General features: G+C 32.6%; 1 protein-coding gene across 2 annotated transcripts; it reads left to right on the top strand.

The window, feature by feature from the left end:
- The first annotated feature begins 703 nt into the window (after positions 1-703).
- LOC123524753 (uncharacterized) lies at positions 704-20,047 on the top strand. 2 transcript variants are annotated; one of them, XM_053538502.1, is made up of 2 exons: positions 704-1,056; positions 15,821-20,047. In XM_053538502.1, exon 2 carries the CDS (start codon positions 15,906-15,908, stop codon positions 18,378-18,380), a length of 2,475 nt encoding a protein of 824 aa, XP_053394477.1. In that variant the 5' UTR covers positions 704-1,056; positions 15,821-15,905; the 3' UTR covers positions 18,381-20,047. The 2 variants fall into 2 exon arrangements, with proteins under 2 accessions (XP_053394477.1, XP_053394478.1); XM_053538503.1 differs by lacking the exon at positions 704-1,056 and adding an exon at positions 13,126-13,812.
- Positions 20,048-21,048: the final 1,001 nt, after the last annotated feature.

Below are 21,048 nucleotides of genomic sequence, written 5' to 3'. Positions count from 1 at the left end.
GACAAGTGCATCGGTTGCCTCGAAAGCCGCTATGGCAATGTACCTATTCCTTTAAATAGAAAAAAAATACTTCAAGTTAATATAGTCTCTACAACAAGAATAAATGAATTACTCTGAACTGTAAAGTCATGTACATATTTATAAATATTTTAGACGTTAACAGATGACTATCAGAATTTAACACACGTCAGTTATTGAATGGTAAATGATACACGATTGATCAATTAAGATGACCCGTGAGATAACCGTACATATCTTCCATAGTCGAGACTCATTTAAATCAATTCTCATATTTCGTCCCGAAGGCTATCGGCTTTTTCATATATTTATTTTGTATTCTGTTTTAGTATGTTTATTGAATATTTTATGTAGAACAGATATTTTTAATTACTAAATAATCGATTCACCGTTACGATAAATGCTGAAGATGAGCAACTGCATTACAAATACATAGTAAACACACTACATGCACGCACTGCAGTTATCATTTCAAATTTATTGCAAAAAGAACTATGTTGTTTACAAGTTTAAAAATGAATCAATTCATTTATATTTTTCAATAAACTCCTAATGGCATGTCCAATTCTTAAAGAACCCAGAATGTTGTTTTTTTTTAAACCAGAAATCTGATCGCTTAAGATTCATTAAATATGATTAAATACAACTATATTACTTAATTGTTAACATGACACGAGAATGCAACAAAAAAATTCCCACATTCTCAAATTTAAATTTGTAGTGATGGAACATGATAGATTTGAAATATTTGGACAGAGAACGAATTTGAGCTCTAAGGTTGACAAATGACACCGAAGTAGCAATGATTGTGTGACCTAAAGCGACACAGGTATAAACGACAGGCAAATAATCTGGTTGAGGGAGAATGAATGTGCGCACTGAGGCAATCAAGTGTTCACGATGTTGACAAGCCGCGCTTAGTTCGTTGATATTTTATTAAAACTACCGCGTAGATTCATATTTGAATAACGTGCTGGTCAATACGGCAATGGAATTTTAAGCCCACAGTATGAAGTGTTATATGGACTGTTTAAAATGGTTTGTTTTTATCTTTGATTTTCATAGTAATTGGCTGGTCATATATTTGTTATATTTTAAAAAAGAATTGAAATGTTACAATATTTTGTCACTGGTTCATCAGTTATGCTTCTCAGCGCACAGCAAAACTTCAAAAGCAAAATAATTACCGTATTTGCATTAAAATGTAATAATATAAATCATATATGTATAATTTATACAATTTATATCTTTATATAGCGTTCACTCTCTCATAAGTCTTTATATGGATGTAATCTGTTGGCAAGTTTACTTATTCGGCAATCATTTACCTTTCAAAATTTTTTAATTTAACTTCTGATTTAATTTTGTTATGTTTTTGTATTTTATATTAAAGGCACTGACCTCCAGATTTTGGCTAAAAAGCTATCTTTCTTTCAAATTGAAGCTTGGTCATATTATGAACAATAGAATATCAGTTTTTGTTTCTAAACTATTTTAAAAATGCCAAAGCAAGTAAAAAAGATGACCGCGTCGGGAATCGAACCCGGGCCGCCGCCGCAATAAAGATTTCCGTTGTCGTTACCAATACCACTATAATAGAGGATTTAGTGTCTAATGTGCGTTATTTCGTCGTAAAAAGTAGTAAAAACAATTAATTCCGATGTGTTTTCGTAGCATATAGTATGTCAGTAATTAAGTTTCAAAGCATTCTTAAGAAGTATAGCATTTATTTCCAGATATCTAAAAAAAAAAATTTGTTGTCGAACGATCTGGAGGCCAGTCCCTTTAACTTCTGAACCATTTGCTTAACTTTTACACGTCTACCAACTAATGTAAACATTTTATGATTGATTGCAATAGAATATTATGCATTGTCTGTATTGATTGTTACTGATATGAATTTTATTGGCACATGATGTAATTATGTTTATAGATGTTTACATCAAATTGGCACAAGCGTTTAATTATTACGCATTGGATCAATATTATATACCCATACGAGGAACAATGTTTGTTGACAAATCATAAAGTCACATCTGATGGCATTTCATTTATGTTCCTAAAATTTTCGTATTGAATATTTCGTCTAAAATGAATATAACTGTTTATAATTGGTTGCGGTGTACTGCATTTTGTATGGAAGTGTCATTGAGATGTGTCATGCCACCCTTGATTGTAAAGTATTTAAGCAAAAAAACTACATTCATTTTAACATTGAATCGAACGTGCGATATAATCGTCCGTTATGGGAAAAAAACATTGGCAAACACCTAGAGACATCCCATGAATTTTGTACAGATATGGTGCATTATTGAACAAACCTATTTAGGCACTACAGTAACAGAAATCGTGTTGAATTATCTCTATCTATCTTCCGTTACTGTGAAACCCTTCACGGGGACGTAGACATTTGGCGCGTCAAAACCATAAAGAATATTAAAAGACTTAAGTGTAAAAAGATAGTTAAAAGCAAGGAAAAAATAGCTTGGTAAAAGAACTGCTCCTGGGTTGGGAGGTGGACAACAGCAGGAGAGAGATAATTCCAGTCATACACTGTTCTTGGGAATTACGTATCTTAGAGACGGAAAACGAATTATAGTAAGAGCGAATGTGTGTTGAATTACGTATTTTAGTAACAGGCGATATGTGATGAATAACGAATTATAGTAAGAGCGAATGTGTGTTGAATAACGTATTTTAGTAACAGCGATATGAGATGAATAACGAATTATAGTAAGAGCGAATGTTTGTTGAATTGCGTATTTTAGTAACAGCGATATGTGCTGAATAACGAATTATAGTAAAAGCGAATGTGTGTTGAATTGCGTATTTTAGTAACAGGCGACATGTGATGAATAACGAATTATAGTAAGAGCGAATATGTGTTGAATTGCGTATTTCAGTAACAGGCGATATGTGATGAATAACGAATTATAGTAAGAGCGAATGTGTGTTGAATTGCGTATTTCAGTAACAGGCGATATGTGATGAATAACGAATTATAGTAAGAGCGAATGTGTGTTGAATTGCGTATTTCAGTAACAGGCGATATGTGATGAATAACGAATTATAGTAAGAGCGAATGTGTGTTGAATTGCGTATTTCAGTAACAGGCGATATGTGATGAATAACGAATTATAGTAAGAGCGAATGTGTGTTGAATTGCGTATTTCAGTAACAGGCGATATGTGCTGATTAACGAATTATAGTAACAGCGAATGTGTGTTGAATTGCGTATTTCAGTAACAGGCGATATGTACAGAATAACGAATTATAGTAAGAGCGAATGTGTGTTGAATTACGTATTTCAGTAACAGGCGATATGTGATGAATAACGAATTATAGTAAGAGCGAATGTGTGTTGAATAACGTATTTCAGTAACAGGCGATATGTGATGAATAACGAATTTTAGTAAGAGATATGTGATGAATAACGAATTATAGTAAGAGCGAATGTGTGTTGAATTGCGTATTTCAGTAACAGGCGATATGTGATGAATAACGAATTATAGTAAGAGCGAATGTGTGTTGAATTGCGTATTTCAGTAACAGGCGATATGTGCAGAATAACGAATTATCGTAAGAGCGAATGTGTGTTGAATTGCGTATTTCAGTAACAGGCGATATGTGCAGAATAACGAATTATAGTAAGAGCGAATGTGCATGTCCAGAAATGAGACCGTGTTTTGAAGAGTATTGTCCCTTGGTTATTAGCCAAATTGTTTAAATTTGATTGTTTCCCTTTATACCATCTAAACGCGAGTATCGATTTTTGTTAATCTTTCTTATCTTGATAATCTTGACTTTGCGCTGGTTTTGTTAATTGGGGGTATCGTAACGACATGGAATTTATAACTTGCCCGAGGCTATTTGCAGTATACATAACTTTGTAATTTCATCAAATTGGTGATTTTGAATGATAATCGGGTTTTTGTTTCAAAACTGAGAGCCAGGAAGGTTATTCCGATTACTCAGCGTAAATTTTAAATATGTATTTAATCTTTTGATTATATATTTTAAGGGCAAAATTTATACAATAACTTTAAAATCAATGAATAAAAATATAATTTTTAAAATTTAAATATTTTTATTCAAACATATAATTTAAAATAACACTTTTTATTTAATTTGACAAAGACGGAATTAGATGGACGTACATGTTTATTATCTGATATACATAACACTGCAATTTCTTCAAATTGGTGATTTTGAATGATAATCTGGTATTTGTTTAAAAATTGTCGGAAAGCATGTTATTCCTATTCCTCAGCGTATTTTTAAATACTTTTTACGGTGAAAATCGAAAAGCGGGTAACGCTTTACTCAAGGTTAACTGACTGGATTATAAATAATATATTTTGAAGTCATAATACTCTTATCCCGCTATAGCGGTTTTGGTTACGATGACGGGAAAATCTCTTAATTGCCGATGTGGTCATTGGTTCGGTTTCCGACGCGGTCATCCTTTTTTTTCTTTATTTGAATTTTTTATAATATTTTAAAAACAAAAACTCATATCCTAATGTTCATAATAATTATGAACAAACTTCAATTTGAGAGAAAGATTGTTTTTAGCCGAATCTGGAGGTCAGTGCCCTAAAATACATATTTACATATAGTTTGTCAGTAATTAAGTTTTAAAGCCTTCTTAAGAAATATAGCATTTATTTCAAGATATCGGAAAAAAATCTTGTTCTCGGACGATCTGGAGACTAGTCCCTTTAATTTTTTCAATATTTTTTTTAGGGTAAAATATAAATATGTATCTCGGGTCTCCTTGAAAAAGTGTCTTTTCAATTTAAAAAGTATTTAAATATTATGGATCTGTGGCCTATAAATGCATTTCATTTTACAATAATGTGAACTTGGGATTTTGAACAGTAAACAAAATTTCAAAATTTATAACTTCATATCCATAATTTAGATTTTTACTTAAAAGTGTTTAGACAAAAGCTGTAATAATTGTCCCTAGCCGCGGAGCAAATCAGACAACCAGACACTAATCCAATTAGTTACCATAATATACATAAATCTGTCAGCAATCAGTTAACTTATTGTTAAAACGCGTTATTTGACTTTAATCTTGTATGACAATATGATAGTGATGCTTGATTGGGGTTTATCATTGTACAGATATGCAATAATTACGAATAATTGCAGTCGAATAATATGTTTTCATATTTGCCGATTACTTTTAAGTGAAGTATGTGGACAAGAGTAAAACTGCAGATGTATGTTTTAATGTGAATATTACTTTCATTGTCCATGTATTTTATTTACATGTACAATATTCAAGTTTAACTCTAAATACTTCTAGTAGTGAAAATTAATATCAAATGAATTATAAAATGGAATATCTTTATTTAAACATGTAATTTAAAATAACATTTTTTTATTTAATGTGAAAAAGTAATGGCATTAAACCCGGAATTACATCGACACACCTGTCTATCTAATTCAGAGACGTGTACCAGTTTAACCGGTGTCATCAGTACACGTGTACTTAGGCGGGTAAAAATTTCCAAATTAGTAAAATCAGTGATATTCAAACGTTTAGGGAAGCAAGAAGACATAAAAATAACTTATAAATAAACTCATTGAAAGAAAGATTAACTTTTCTAGTTTACTTCAATAACTTAATAAATGTTGTGAGATGAGTATAAATATGAGAATATATCATTTAAAAAGACCATGTAAAGCTTAAAATCTGTCATTTCCTACAGAAATCAATGAGACTCGGGATAAAAATTAGTTACTTATTTCAAACGCTTAGGGAAGCAAGAAGATCATATTTCATTTTATTAAAAATTATATTGAAAGAAAATGTAAATATTGCAGATTACTTCAATAACTTAATAAATATTGTCAGATAATGCTTTTGATGTCATTTGATGTGTTAAAGTTTTTTCCCTTCTATATTTCAATAGGCGCAAATTGACCGATAACGGCTAATCGATACACTCGATAAGCTGTTATCAGGGGAGACAATTTCGCCAATAAGCCAGCAAATTGGCTTAGATTTCTGGGTATGTGTTGAATTGCGTATTTCAGTAACAGGCGATATGTGCTGAATAACGAATTATAGTAAGAGCGAATGTGTGTTGAATTTCGTATTTCAGTAACAGGCGATATGTGCAGAATAACGAATTATAGTAAGAGCGAATGTGTGTTGAATAACGTATTTCAGTAACAGGCGATATGTGATGAATAACGAATTATAGTAAGAGATATGTGATGAATAACGAATTATAGTAAGAGCGAATGTGTGTTGAATTGTGTATTTCAGTAACAGGCGATATGTGCAGAATAACGAATTATAGTAAGAGCGAATGTGTGTTGAATTACGTATTTCAGTAACAGGCGATATGTGCTGAATAACGAATTATAGTAAGATCGAATGTGTGTTGAATTGCGTATTTCAGTAACAGGCGATATGTGCTGAATAACGAATTATAGTAAGAGATATGTGATGAATAACAAATTATAGTAAGAGCGAATGTGTGTTGAATTACGTATTTCAGTAACAGGCTATATGTGCTGAATAACGAATTATAGTAAGAGCGAATGTGTGTTGAATTGCGTATTTCAGTAACAGGCGATATGTGATGAATAACAAATTATAGTAAGAGCGAATGTGTGTTGAATTACGTATTTCAGTAACAGGCGATATGTGCTGAATAACGAATTATAGTAAGAGCGAATGTGTGTTGAATTGCGTATTTCAGTAACAGGCGATATGTGCTGAATAACGAATTATAGTAAGAGCGAATGTGTGTTGAATTGCGTATTTCAGTAACAGGCGATATGTGATGAATAACGAACTATAGTAAGAGCGAATGTGTGTTGAATTGCGTATTTCAGTAACAGGCGATATGTGCTGAATAACGAATTATAGTAACAGCGAATGTGTGTTGAATTGCGTATTTCAGTAACAGGCGATATGTGATGAATAACGAATTATAGTAAGAGCGAATGTGTGTTGAATTACGTATTTCAGTAACAGGCGATATGTGCTGAATAACGAATTATAGTAAGAGCGAATGTGTGTTGAATTACGTATTTTCAGTAACAGGCGATATGTGATGAATAACGAATTATAGTAAGAGCGAATGTGTGTTGAATTGCGTATTTCAGTAACAGGCGATATGTGATGAATAACGAATTATAGTAAGAGCGAATGTGTGTTGAATTACGTATTTTAGTAACAGCGATATGTGATGAATAACGAATTATAGTAAGAGCGAATGAGTGTTGAATTACGTATTTGGTAACAGCGATATGTGATGAGTAACGAATTATAGTAAGAGCGAATGTGTGTTGAATTGCGTATTTTAGTAACAAGTGATATGTGCTGAATAACGAATTATAGTAAGAGCGAATGTGTGTTGAATTACGTATTTTAGTAACAGCGATATGTGCTGAATAACGAATTATAGTAAGAGCGAATGTGTGTTAAATTACGTATTTAGTAACAGCGATATGTTGAATAACGTTTTATATTGGTAGAGAATACATTGTATGTGATAGGTAACGAACTATAGTACATGTATAACCGAATTATAGTAATAGCGTATGTGAGCTGAATTACGTATTTTAGTAGCAGAGTATATGTGATGAATAGTGAATTAAGGTACTACCGAAAGTGTGTTTAATTACTTATTTTAGTAACAGACCAATTTGTGATAAGTAAAGAATTACAGTAATACAAAATGTGTGATGAATTACATATTTAAGTGGCAGGCGATATGTGTTAAATAATAAATTATAGAAATACCGAATTTGTGAAATACGTACTATATGTGCATAGAATATGGTTCCATTTGCATATTTTACAAATTAAAAAAAAATATTTTGTATTAGAAAGATTATGTCGAATTAAGTATTATAATAACGGATAATATGTGTCTCAAATTACGTATTATATGTGTAGCAACAGAGACTGTGTGTTCAATTATTCTAAGTACTAAAGAAACAGAGAATGTGTATGCAGTATTATCAAGTTAAAACAGAGAAAGTGTGTTGAATTCGTACTTTAGCAATATGCATTGTGTGTCAAAAGATATATTACGGTTAAATAGACAGATTATTTATTTTTTTTATAATACAGACAGCATGCGTTGTACGAAGTATGTTATTTGGGCGTTCAACAGAACAGTGGCCGTGGGGAAAAGGGAGAAAGGGTTCTTTAAAGGGTTTGAAAAAGGCTACTCACAGTATTTAAAGTACTGTAAAAATGCTAGTGTATAAAGTTTTATTTTCATGTAACAGAGCGACAAGTCTATATTTATCGTACGAACGAACAGTAAGTATCTTTAATTTTGACTTTGCAGCAGTGTTATAAACCAAATATGGACTGTATTTCTCCAGTAATAAACGTGAAGGCGACGTTGAATGAGTAAAGTTCTTTGAAAAAAGAGAGTTTCATTGCACGTTTATGGTACAAAACAAAAAATGGGTCACATTTAGTGTCATGCAAAACATTGCAAAGCTATTTAATTGACAGTGATGGCGGAAAGTAATGTTCGGCGTTAATGAATAATAAAAATGACGAGCGCCTTTCATAAAGGTTTCGACATAACAATACTGTTGTCAAACCATGTGGAAAATTATATCGAGTGTTTAATCATGTAAAAAGAAAAAAAAAACTATTATGTTTGCCTTTTGAAAGGTAATATGAGAATAGTTACGAGATGGGCGGAAGAAAAAATGTTGTTTCTTTTGTTTAGTGAGAGAAAAGGGTCCTTACACAGTATAGATGGTGATTAACCCCTCTAAGTTAAAAGAAAAAAGTGTAAAATGTCTCTAAGAAACCAAATTGAATTTAAATGAAGGAAAATATAGAATGTCTCTAAGAAACCAACTTGATTTCATTGAAAGGCAATGTGGGGTGTATCTGAGAAACCAACTTGATTTTAATGAAATGCATTGTCGGATGTTTCTAAGAAACCAAATCGGTTTTAATGAAACGAAATGTTGGATGTCTCTGAGAAACCAACTTTATTTCATTGAAAGGCAATGTGGGATGTTTTTAAGAAACCAAATCGGTTTAAAAAACAGGAACTGTGGGATGTCTCTGAGAAACCAACTTGGTTTCATTGAAAGGCAATGTGTATACTGAAACATTCCTACATATAATATTTTCCTTGCATTTATTGTTTGTAAAATGTAATTTTAAAACTCTATTTTCAATACATATATTTTAGAAAATGTATACACGGCACTGAGTTTGGACTTTATTATAGATGAGCTTTTTTTGAAAGTTTTTTTTTTTGAAAGACTATAAAACCTTATATTGCAACTTGCTTTGTCAAAACCTTAACTATAAATTTGATATATATAGAAATCAGCGAATTCTACATTGTGTGAAATCATGGTGTATAAAAAGCGTTTCCTTTTAACCAGTATAATTTAACCATTAAATAAATAATGAGTGAAAATTTCTATGTAAGTCTCAACTTAATTGTTATTTTAGTTTGGATTTTCATAAAGAATATTAACGTCCCTTTAACATACTGTTTACAAATTAAATTCTATCACAGCAGTACATCATTCAAACATATTCTTACGTGGGGCAACAATAAACAGAAAAAATGCATCAAAACATTAAACGATATATGTTTATTTTCCACAATTCGGGGGCTTCGGATCGGAACTTAACCAAATAAGAAGATATTTACTTATTATCTGACGTACAAATGTTGTCAATTTCAACATTATTCGCCCTTCCCCCTATGTTTTAAATAATAAAAAGATTTTGAATAGTATTTTGTTATACAAAATTTCGAAGATGAATACTTTAATACATTTTTATGACAGAACTCTCCAGATTGATGGTGAATTTACACCATAATAGAAACTAAAAACGATTCTAAATAGAAAATTACCGCTCACTTTGTGTGTTTAATCATGGGTATATCCAGTTTAAAATGTACAGTGAAATACCCGGCTGAACAAAATTTAAATACTTTGTTGTAAATAAATTTCATTCTTTTGTCGCCAAGTTAAACTTAAAAACAGGCTTTACCAACCTTTTCAAAAATACACAATAAACTACAAGGAGATGTCAATATGAATGAATTTTTATTGTAGCCATTAATCTTTAAATCTAAACTTTCGATGACCTGGTGTGACCTTAACCCTTCAAAGATGCAACACATACAATAGCAAAAGGACAATTGTTCCAACATATTTACATGTACGTGAAAAGACTGACATTTAGTATAGGTGCTATTCCTTCCTAAGTAATATTTTGACCAAGTTCTTACAAATATTGTCTTTAATAATACATAAAACCATTTCCGTTCTGTGCGAAAATGGCGGGAAATGAGAATAGTGTCAGGAAATGTGGTGCGTAGCATTAAGTACCAATCAATAGTTTCTCTAAGATGGAAATAAGTATAAGCTCACATGTATCGCTATAAAAGTCTTTGACGACGAGAGGTTGAAAGAGGTACTATGCAACTTGTGGCTAATAACTGTAACTATTGGCAACAAACAGCTAGGCGAGAGACTCGCAGAAAATATTGCTGAGAAGTAAAACCATCTCGGTTAGACTCATCTGACATTTGTCTCAGTCAAATTCTATCTAGCTATATTTAAGATAAACGTTAACATTCTTCTTTTTATCTAGTAAAGCTGACATAATAGGATATATTTAACAAATTTACAGTAACTGTTTATATATGTCCTACCGCATTGTTTAGTGTTGTGAACCTTTTAGCAATAGTTGTATGTAAGAAAATAACAAAACATGACAGTTAATGACTAGTTGTTAAAAAAGTATTGACAGTACTTGATAAAATATTTAGGATAGTATGAATAAATTAGACCGGGGGCCATTTGACAATTGAGTGCAAAGCGATGTTCTTGGACAGTATTATGTTAATGTTATTCATAGACGGGAAAATATTTTTGTTAATGTCCTAGGCTAAAAAGGTAGTCATTCTTAATCAATTATAATCATGAAATACCGGCACACAAACTGAAGATTTTAGCATAATTTTGCAGTTTCCCAAAATTTTCCGCGACAGTTTACATCTGTCGTAATTGTATCAAAGAGAAAGGTATGAAACAAGGGCAAACTATATTTTACTGAAAGTAAAGCAATTGCAAAGATGACATATGACTTTTTTACGTTTAAAAATCAAACACTTTTCATTCAGCTCCACATGAATTCGGAAACATCTGTGATAAATACCTTTGATAAACTGGATTTTTCACCTATTCAATTAATCCTTAGTATATCTCTTTCTCATTTGATGTTATAAATTATTTTAGATATTCACACCGTGTGTTCATCTGAGTGCGTTTATATTTTTTTTCTGAATCATTAAAGTAACCTGTCAAGCTTATCGATTTGATATATATCTAAACAAGTTGTCAGTATCAAAGGACGTGTTTGATTGAGACCAATTGATTAATGATGGTTATCTGTGTGAGGTCTCCTTTGCTTTACAGGCGTTGACTATCTCTAGATCATGGCACACATTTAGATTAGATACAGTCAAAGAAGGGTTGATTATGTCACAACAAATTTAATACCTTTTGTTTTGACATTTTCAATATGTCCGTTTATATCACCTTAATCTTTAGAACTTTCTGAGTCACCCTCTTGTCCGCGTTTTGACTTAAAAAGAAGAAACGAAATTTCACTCTGACACTGAGGCATCAGTTTGGCACGCAATAAACACTATTTTTGTAGTGTTTATTTGTTTGTATATAAGCTTATTTATAGTCGCCACCGGTAACTTCAGAAGACTGTTAGTAATTTTAGTAGGAGGATAGTGCAAGATACAGAAAACGCTCCAATTCTAGAAGCTTCCCTGGTTCTTTAACGTCCCAGGTGTAAAGCACTTATACACTGGACTCTTATCCCAACGTTACTAATTTTAAGTTGGAGGAGCGGGAGCTCGAACTCACGATCCCTGGTTTCGTTGTCAGACAGTGTTACCACTGGACCACTGCGTCCGCCCATTGTTTTTTGTGGTACTGTAGTATACACTTATTGAATGGTCGGCTGGTCAATAGTCAAACTATTGCCCGAGGCCCGAAGGACCAACTGCCAATAGTTTTGATTATTGCCCGGCAAGCCATTCAATACGTGCTTTTTGACAGCAGAAATTTTCGACTTATTAGCTCAATTTATGTCTATAGTTTCCTCCATTTTCAAACATCAGTATAATAGCATAGCACCTATCAAGGAGCGGAGATTTATATAAATCTAAATTTTGTATTTAATTTTTGTAATATTATGTTTCCCAAAACTTCTACATCATATACATACTCTCTTCTAGAGTGGTTAAAATCTATCCGTTTTTCTGTAGAACTTGTAAATGTGTAATATGGGAATTACTGTTGCTTGTATGAACGTACTTAGTTCGGCGTTCAAAAGTGATTAAATGATAGATACTTAAGAAAACACAATGAAACCCTTAAAGCTATAGTGATTAAGTACAATTTGCAGACATTTGAAAATTCTACCTATCTGTGGTCCTTTATGAGAGTAAGAGTAATATCATTGCGATTTTAAACGTTAATTGTAACAGTGACTGCAAGTTATACATGTGTGAGAAATACATACGTTGACAAGTGTATGCAAGCAGTGGTGTTTTATGATTTACCTTTCTGTCGACCTTCTAATTAAAGTAATTATCAATTCATATGACTAACCTGAATACAATGTGCAGGTTGACATTTCCTGTCATTTTTACTACTATCTCCTTCATCATACAAGTTTTTCAATAATTTTAGCGTTCTTTCATTGCAAAGAATTACACTTACGCAATTAAAGAATTACAGGTGTAATTACTTTAACGATTTAATAAATTTTATTACAATTTTTACAATAAGAAAAACTTTCTGTTTCTTTGATAATGAGTACAATAATTACGCGAAATGACAGTCAGATAACGATCAAAGCTATTTTAAGTAAAAATATGACAGTATATATGATTTGTCGGATACCGTGAACAAAATCGGACTTTTTCCGCAGATGTTTTTTTTTTTAAAGAAAACATAGTTAAACAAGAGGTTGATGTCTATTTTTATACTTAGAATTATACCTGTCCTGTATTTTAAAATGCTTCATCATACAAAAAAAAAAAAAAAAAAAAAAAAAAACCCAAAATAACTAAGTTTTCATTTAAATGCAACTTTGGGCGGTTGGAATTTTAATGAAATATTCAATTGTTTTGAAAAGCACTACCAGCGCTCGTCCGGGGATTGTAAAATTTAATAAGGTGTTCGTAAGTCAAACACGGCGTTGAAATATTATACGTGTTCACTGTCTTGGAGGAAAGTTTTTCATTCCTAATTTTTAACGGTGTTATAACTTCTATTGTTATCTTGTCTTGCTTTGTGTCATTTTTTGACAACCGTTCAAAAACTAAAAATTATTTAAGTTTTCCGTCTTTAATGCATTAAACGTTTTTGTAATGAAATATTTGATGTATTCTGTATAAGAAACCTGTAAGTGTCGCGCCACCGTTTATACATTTACCGCATTTTTGCACATCGTGTTGTCACGTTGTCAATATTGTATTAAAGTTTCAGAGCTGCGAAAAATAACTTGCCAACTTATATTATTTGTGTCTAGTAGTTTGGAAGATATACGTTACTTATATAGGATTAAAATAAACTTATTGATGGATTAATATTGCTTATTCGTTTTATAGTTATTTAATTTTGAGATTAGTCGCATAACTTTATACGATCATGTACGGAGGATTTAACAAACGTAACATTCCTATGTAGAGTTCATATAATATATTGTAAATTACAAGGAGTAAGATGAAAGTAAGTAAGTTAATTATACGATTTAAATACTCTTGTTCTCAAATAAAGTTCTATTACGGTAACTTGGATATATAATCAAGACAGAATAAAATGTTCTCGAGTTGGATAAAATGTACTTGGACAGGATTTTGATAGGTGCCGGTGACGACAGGTTCTTGAATTTAACATTATTTAAAAAAAAAATTAAACAGAAAAACGCTCCGCCAATTTCACATGTATATTTAAAACCCTTCCATATTTTCTTAATATTTCGTAGCAATGGAGTCTTTAACTTGTATGTATGTTCGCAGAGATAACACTTGTATTAACTGTGTATATTTTTTTCTATTTTAGAAAAAACCCACATATTTAGCTCATGTCGTTGAAACCTGTATCTAGCTGATGTTGTTAAGATCCTAACTTTGTTTTGATTGGATTTGATACCACGGGTTGCACAATTTGTTTCCCTGTCATTAGCTAACTTGTGGTCGTGTCTTTAACAACAGAATAGAACAGTTCTGTTCTGTTATGTTGAGGTTTTTTCAGTCTTTACAGAATATTGTAATCTGATCTGTATAGAAATAAAACGTAAAAAATACCTTCATACCATTTATTGTTATGTTTTCTCATACAGTTACTCATATTTCAGATACTTTGAATTTATATATTTCATGCCTTTTTACGGGATAGGTAGTTATATATACTGTTACCATAACAATGCAGGCTACTTATAGTCTTAGAATATAACAATGTTACGAGAAACAGGAAGAAAATGTTAACAAAAACTAAACAAAAGTAGTTGTTTAAATAAGTTTTATTAAAACAGAAAAAGATAATACCGCACAGATACAGCCAAACTTTAAATATCGCAGAACCTGTCATTTAAGTTTTCTACATTTTCGTATTTTACATTTTGGATGAGACAGAGATAAGCAAATCTTAACCCTTAATTACCATGCTAAAATTCTTTAATGAACTTGTCCATCTTTCAATTTGCACAGCACCATTAACTGTTAAAAGCGGTGCTTACCACAAAGATACTGACTGAATGGCGGACAGTGCATATCTTGATCAGACTACACGAACTGAATGAAATAGCTGTGCACAGAACAATTTACTTTATGAGAACAGTCTAAAATGTATAATAAACTAACAAAATATTAAACTAGAAAAAGAAATCACCACCACCAACAAAATATAAGAGTAACGCAGATGACCCGAAAAATAGATAACACGAATTACTTAAATCTTGGGCTTAATCCGCAGTTGATATTCATTTTTTATTTTTCAAATACCCTGTCATCTACTCGAAATATTAGCTGTGTCTTTGTTAGATATTTACTTTGACAAATTAGTATTTGACAGTCTATATCTACTATGCAAACAGTTCGAAATTCCTACTTGATAATTTGATACTAGGTCACAACAAAAATTCAAACTTATCAATTTGATCATATTAAGATGTGACGTGACGTTTAGATTTCTTATTCAAAATTACCCCACATCTGAAGATAAATGTCGAAGCAGACGACAACCTTTCAGCTTAAATGTCAATTTCAAAATATTTTATTATCTTTGAAAAGGAATCAACTACTGGTAAGACAACAAACACACTTTATACCGTTAAATTACAAAAAATAAATTGATCGTTCGAAACGTATGAGCCAATTTTTCTGTATCCTCTTATCTTATATACTGCATATGTCGTCAGAAATAGTCCCATAAAGTGATAAAATGCTCGGCAGAGCCTCGCATTTTATTATTATATCAAACTCGTTCAATAAATCAAGTATGAAAATTCACTCATGTACTCTTCGATGCATACATCTATTACTTCGTACTTTTTCTTTCAGTTGGTGTATTTTTTCTCAACTAATTAGTATACTGTGTATACCTTAATTACGTATAAGGAATATGAAACGTCGCCTCCAAAGAACTCGTACAACTTTCATCTGGTCTTAAAACAACATGACTGTCAACATTCTAAAACGCTGATAAAAAAATGACTATTTTTTATTTATATTTTCAGCCTTTTGAAGAAGGACGTCAGTTCGACAAGAATTTTTGAAATGACGTAGTTGTGTGACTTGTAGTTGTGTGACTTGTCAACAACAATGGCATGGTACGATATTCGTTTCGGACTGTCTCTGACACTTTCGGCGACGTTGTTTATTGGAACACTGATCATTAATGGAGTTTCTGTAAGCATCCTAAGGTCGCATGAAGAATTAAAACCTTGGTTTTTACCATACTTAGGGTTTCTTCTATTTCCAGTTATTATTCTCCACATTGTGTCAGCAGTTCTGTTTCTTGCGGAAAAGGGAGACAAAGTATCTACGAAATCAACTGTTGGATTGGCAGTTCTTCATCTTCTCCAGCTGGGATTTCTATGGCGTCATGTGGTTGTATTTCGCGAAGTAGACCTCAACTTACATGCACAAGGAAAAAACTATTTGAAATATTTGCAGCTGGTGTTTACATTTATATTTTTGTTACCTCTATTATTAATTCAAACTTTTATCATTATTTACTTTAATTTTACCGACTGGATATTTATTGTAACGCTACTGCTCACATTTTTCGGGACGTGTTGGTTTTTAGCCTCGTTTCGGATAACAAAAAGACAGGATGAGTATGAAGTCCAAGAATTTAGTTTCATCGGCGTTATTTGTCGTCTGTTATGGCGTACTGGGGAAGTGACGTTTAGAGTCACGTGTCTGGCACTGTTTGCGACATTATATTTCTACTGGATATTTTTAATATTGGGGCTTCATGGATTGATTATGTTCATATGCCTGTCAACCAACTTCGGGTTGTTCAACAAACAAAGTGCGCTTAAGTCAAACAAAGTGCTTGTGAATGGAATGTTAACGTACATATATCTGTTCTGCTTCATAAATTTCGACACAGAACAAGCAACATTTAGACACTCGTTCTATTACCTCGTCATGTTCCTCGAGAACATCGTGCTGACAGTTGTCTGGTATATCCATGTGGACGATAACACAGTCATGTTTAACAAAAACATATTCGTGCTAATATCTGCAAGTGCCTTTGTCGTAGGAGTGATATCTTTGATTTTGTACAGAATATGTTTTACTTCAGTTCCGTTATTCGATTCAGAAAAGGAACACATTTATGAATCTGAAGGTTGTATTAACTGTAGATTAAGTCTGTGTTCAAAGCATAGCATAAAAATGCAAAGACCATTCAGTGCAGGATATTTTTCGCAATATCAAAACGCTGTTTCAAATGGCCAGTATTACAAAAATATTTTACAAGATACGTTTCTTGACTCAGGTAGTGAATCAGCAGCCGAAATTCTAAACTCTTCAGGAGAACATTGGCAAATTCGAGATACGGATCTGGAAAGTATTCCAACTGCCGAGAAGAAGCAGTATACTGCTGTTCAAGCGTCTGGCACGTATACACACAAACGCTTCTTTGACTCAGATTCTAGCATCGCAAAGATGACAGACACAGATTCTATCTCGAGCGGAAGTGGCGTGTATGAGAAAGATTGGCGCCAGAATTCAGACACAATACTGTCACAGTTATCTACCATGGATGCATTGAGTTTGGTTAGTAGTCGAACACGTCTGCTGACGGACAGCTGGGATAACCTGATTCAAAAGAATTCAGAGGTTGCAGAAGACAATAAGCATCCTGTAAAAATAGATATTTTGAATTCATTAATCAGAAAAGATCACGACACAAGTTTCTTTTCTGATGGTTACATGACGGACCATACTTTGGACAGCTACCAGCTTCCGGTGACTGTTCTTGCTAAAAAGCGTATGGCTGACAGAAAAAAGATCGAGCCCGCATATTCAACGGCATCTGATTCAACTGATTGTACAATATGTGCTTTTATGCGGCAACATCAATCCAGTCCAGAAGAATCGAGAAGAAATTTCAGCATCCGCGATGGAATTCCTGAGGAAACAGAATATAAAACTACTAGAAAGAAAAGACGTGAATATAGTGCATCGAAAAGTGCTAGCAGACATAAAAGTTATGTGCCAAAACCTAAAGGCAATCGTGATAAAAACGGAGTATATTCACATAAATACGAAAAAGCGTATTCTCGCCAGAGACGTAGGGACATGATAGGAGTAACTGATTCTACCTCAAAAACTGATAGTCGCCATATTAATACATCAGCAACAAACCAATCTAAAATGTCACTTAAAGCCGACTATTCCAGTTCCGTGGCCGATACGTCTATTGACGAAAGCAGTGTACATTCCATCAGACGTTCCAGTGACGTCTGTTCATTCGTTCAAACAAAGGGCAGCAACTCTGTAACATTCAGTGATTCTGAGGACTCGGCTTATCCAAGAAACACACCAGTCAGTGATTGGAGTGGGTCGACACATAAATGTGTCAGGGATAAAACAGTTTATGCAAAACCGGTTAAACATATATACAATGACAAGACAGAGAAATACAGTTCTGTCCGACACACGCCGACAAAAGACCCGTCAAACGTCGGATTATCCTTAAAGCCTCCTCTTCGTACATATCTTGCAGCTACGGACAACGACAAGGATGGTACAAGTGAATCTTCTTGTGAAATGATTATTTAGATATATATTTATACTGAAATACTTCCATTTACTACATAAATCCTCAAAACAAGTCAACCATTATACTTAAGATATTAAAGATCGAAAATGAAAACTTTTCGTAAACGAAACACCTCGTTTACGGTGCTATTGTATATGAGTCAAAATATATTTTTGCAACAAAATGGAGAAGTTAGAAATTAAAATTTTGAATAACTTTCAGCGATTAATCATCCCATTGAACAGCTGGATCGATGCCTCTTCTAGACGGAACAAGCTAAAATGACCGAGAATTTGTAACATATGGCTTAAAAAATTATTTCAAAAGTGAATAAGGCAATTTGTATTTCCTTTATGTAACGAATTAAAATACAATTTTTTTTTGTTAAAGAATCAAATATTTCTAAATTCTTTGTCACTTGCCACTCTCAGAAGGATACATTCTAACAAAATTAAACACTTTCATTTGAATTCAGCGTTTATGGACCTTTAGGCGAATGTATATGGAAAGGGCATAAATAATATTCATTAAATGAAAGATATCTTTCTTCCAGGGTAAAAGGTATGGTCAGGATTATAGTGCCTTTTATTTTGTCCAATAGTATGGACATTTGTTAACAAATTTCCCATACAAATGCAGTTATACATTGTTATATACGCATGTAATTTAAGAAAAAGTGATGTGTTATATCAGGGAATGTTCGTTACACGAAAGAACAGTTTTTGTTATGGGAAGGAAAACAATAACATTTAATTGGCTTAAAAGTTTAATAAACTTAGAACTATTAACTAAAAGATCAACAACATTGTCGTATAATATGTAATAAAAAAATTGCTGATCGTGTTTAACATGATAGTGTCAACAGTTTCATTTTTTGAAAATCTTAAAAATAATGTACGTTACATGAAAGAACAGTTTTGTTACAGGAAGGAAAATAATTACACTTAACTGGTTTAAAATTTTAATCAACTTAGAACTATTAACGAAAAGAAAACCAACATTATCGTTTATTGCGTAATTCAAAATTGCTAATCGTGTTTAACATAATAGTGTCAACAGTTTCATTTTTAAAAACACTTACAGAATTTTTGTTACATGAAAGAACAGTTTTTGTTACAGGAAGGAAAATAATTACACATAACTGGCTTAAAAGTTTAATCAACTTAGAACTATTAACGAAACGAAAACCAACATTATCGTTTATTGCGTAATTCAAAATTGCTAATCGTGTTTAACATAATAGTGCAACAGTTTCATTTTTAAAAACGCTTAACGAATTTTTGTTACATGAAAGAAAAATTTTTGTTACAGGAAGGAAAATAATTACACATAACTGGCTTAAAAGTTTAATAAACTGAGAAGTATTTACTAAAAGAACACCAACTTTGTCGTTTAATGCGTAATTCAAAATTGCTGATAGTGTTTAACATGATATATGTCAACAGTTTCATTTTTTAATCTTTAAAGCTTTTTGCTACATCAAGGAAAATTTTGTTATTGCAAAGAAACATTCTGAAAGATCGAAAGAAACCAAAGAAAATCAACAGTCAAAGTCAGTGTTTGTGAGACTTGACATGAACAAACAAATGTTAACTTAACATTATTTTGAGTCACTGACTGTGTAGAATTGTTACATAAAGGATGTTTATGTATAGGATGAATAAACATTCCAGGATTTATCATCTAGCATATACTTATTTGTAGCCCCTGACATTTTGTGAAGATTGACAGTCGTAATGATATTGCTAACATGATACCAATTCTGGTCTTTTATCTTTTTGTGCCAACTGAAAGAATTGTTATTTCTTTTGCCTGTTGTGTGCATACAGTCAACTAGCAAGTTTGGTGACATTACTTCCCTCACAATACCAACATATGGTTTCCCATTAAAATCAACGATAACATTATCTCCGACAAGATACAATCTCTTTTTGTCATCATACTTCTCTCCTTTACTATCTGCAGAAGACTGTGAGTCAACATCATTCACATTGTCATTTACCGCACTACCCTGTTCAACATTGTCATCATCACTCACATTGTCCATCACCGAACTACCCTGTTCAACATTGTCATCATCACTCACATTGTCCTTCACCGCACTACCCTGTTCAACATTGTCATCATCATTCACGTTGTCCTTCACCGCACTACCCTGTTCAACATTGTCATCATCATTCACGTTGTCCTTTACCCCACTACCGTGTTCAACATTGTCATCATCATTTACATTGTCCTTCACCGCACTACGCTGTTCAACATTGTCATCATCATTCACATTGTCCTTCACCGCACTACCCTGTTCAACATTGTCATCATCATTCACGTTGTTTTTCACCGCACTACCCTGTTCAACATTGTCATCATCATTCACGTTGTCCTTTACCCCACTACCGTGTTCAACATTGTCATCATCACTTACGTTGTTATTCACCGTACTACCCTGTTCAACATTGTCATCATCAATCACGTTGTTCTTCAACACACTACCCTGTTCAACATTGTCACCATCATTCATCTTGTCCTTCACCACACTACCCTGTTCAACATTGTCACCATCATTCACATTGTCCTTCATCGCACTGACCCGTTCAACATTGTCACCATCATTCATATTGTCCTTCAAAGCACTACCCTGTTCAACATTGTCACCATCATTCACATTGTCATTCACCCCACTACCCCGTT

The sequence above is a fragment of the Mercenaria mercenaria genome, chromosome 3 (assembly GCF_021730395.1).
Source record: "Mercenaria mercenaria strain notata chromosome 3, MADL_Memer_1, whole genome shotgun sequence".
Taxonomy (NCBI): domain Eukaryota; kingdom Metazoa; phylum Mollusca; class Bivalvia; order Venerida; family Veneridae; genus Mercenaria; species Mercenaria mercenaria.
Note: the sequence above shows the minus strand (reverse complement) of the source record. Positions and strands in the feature narration are given on the sequence as shown.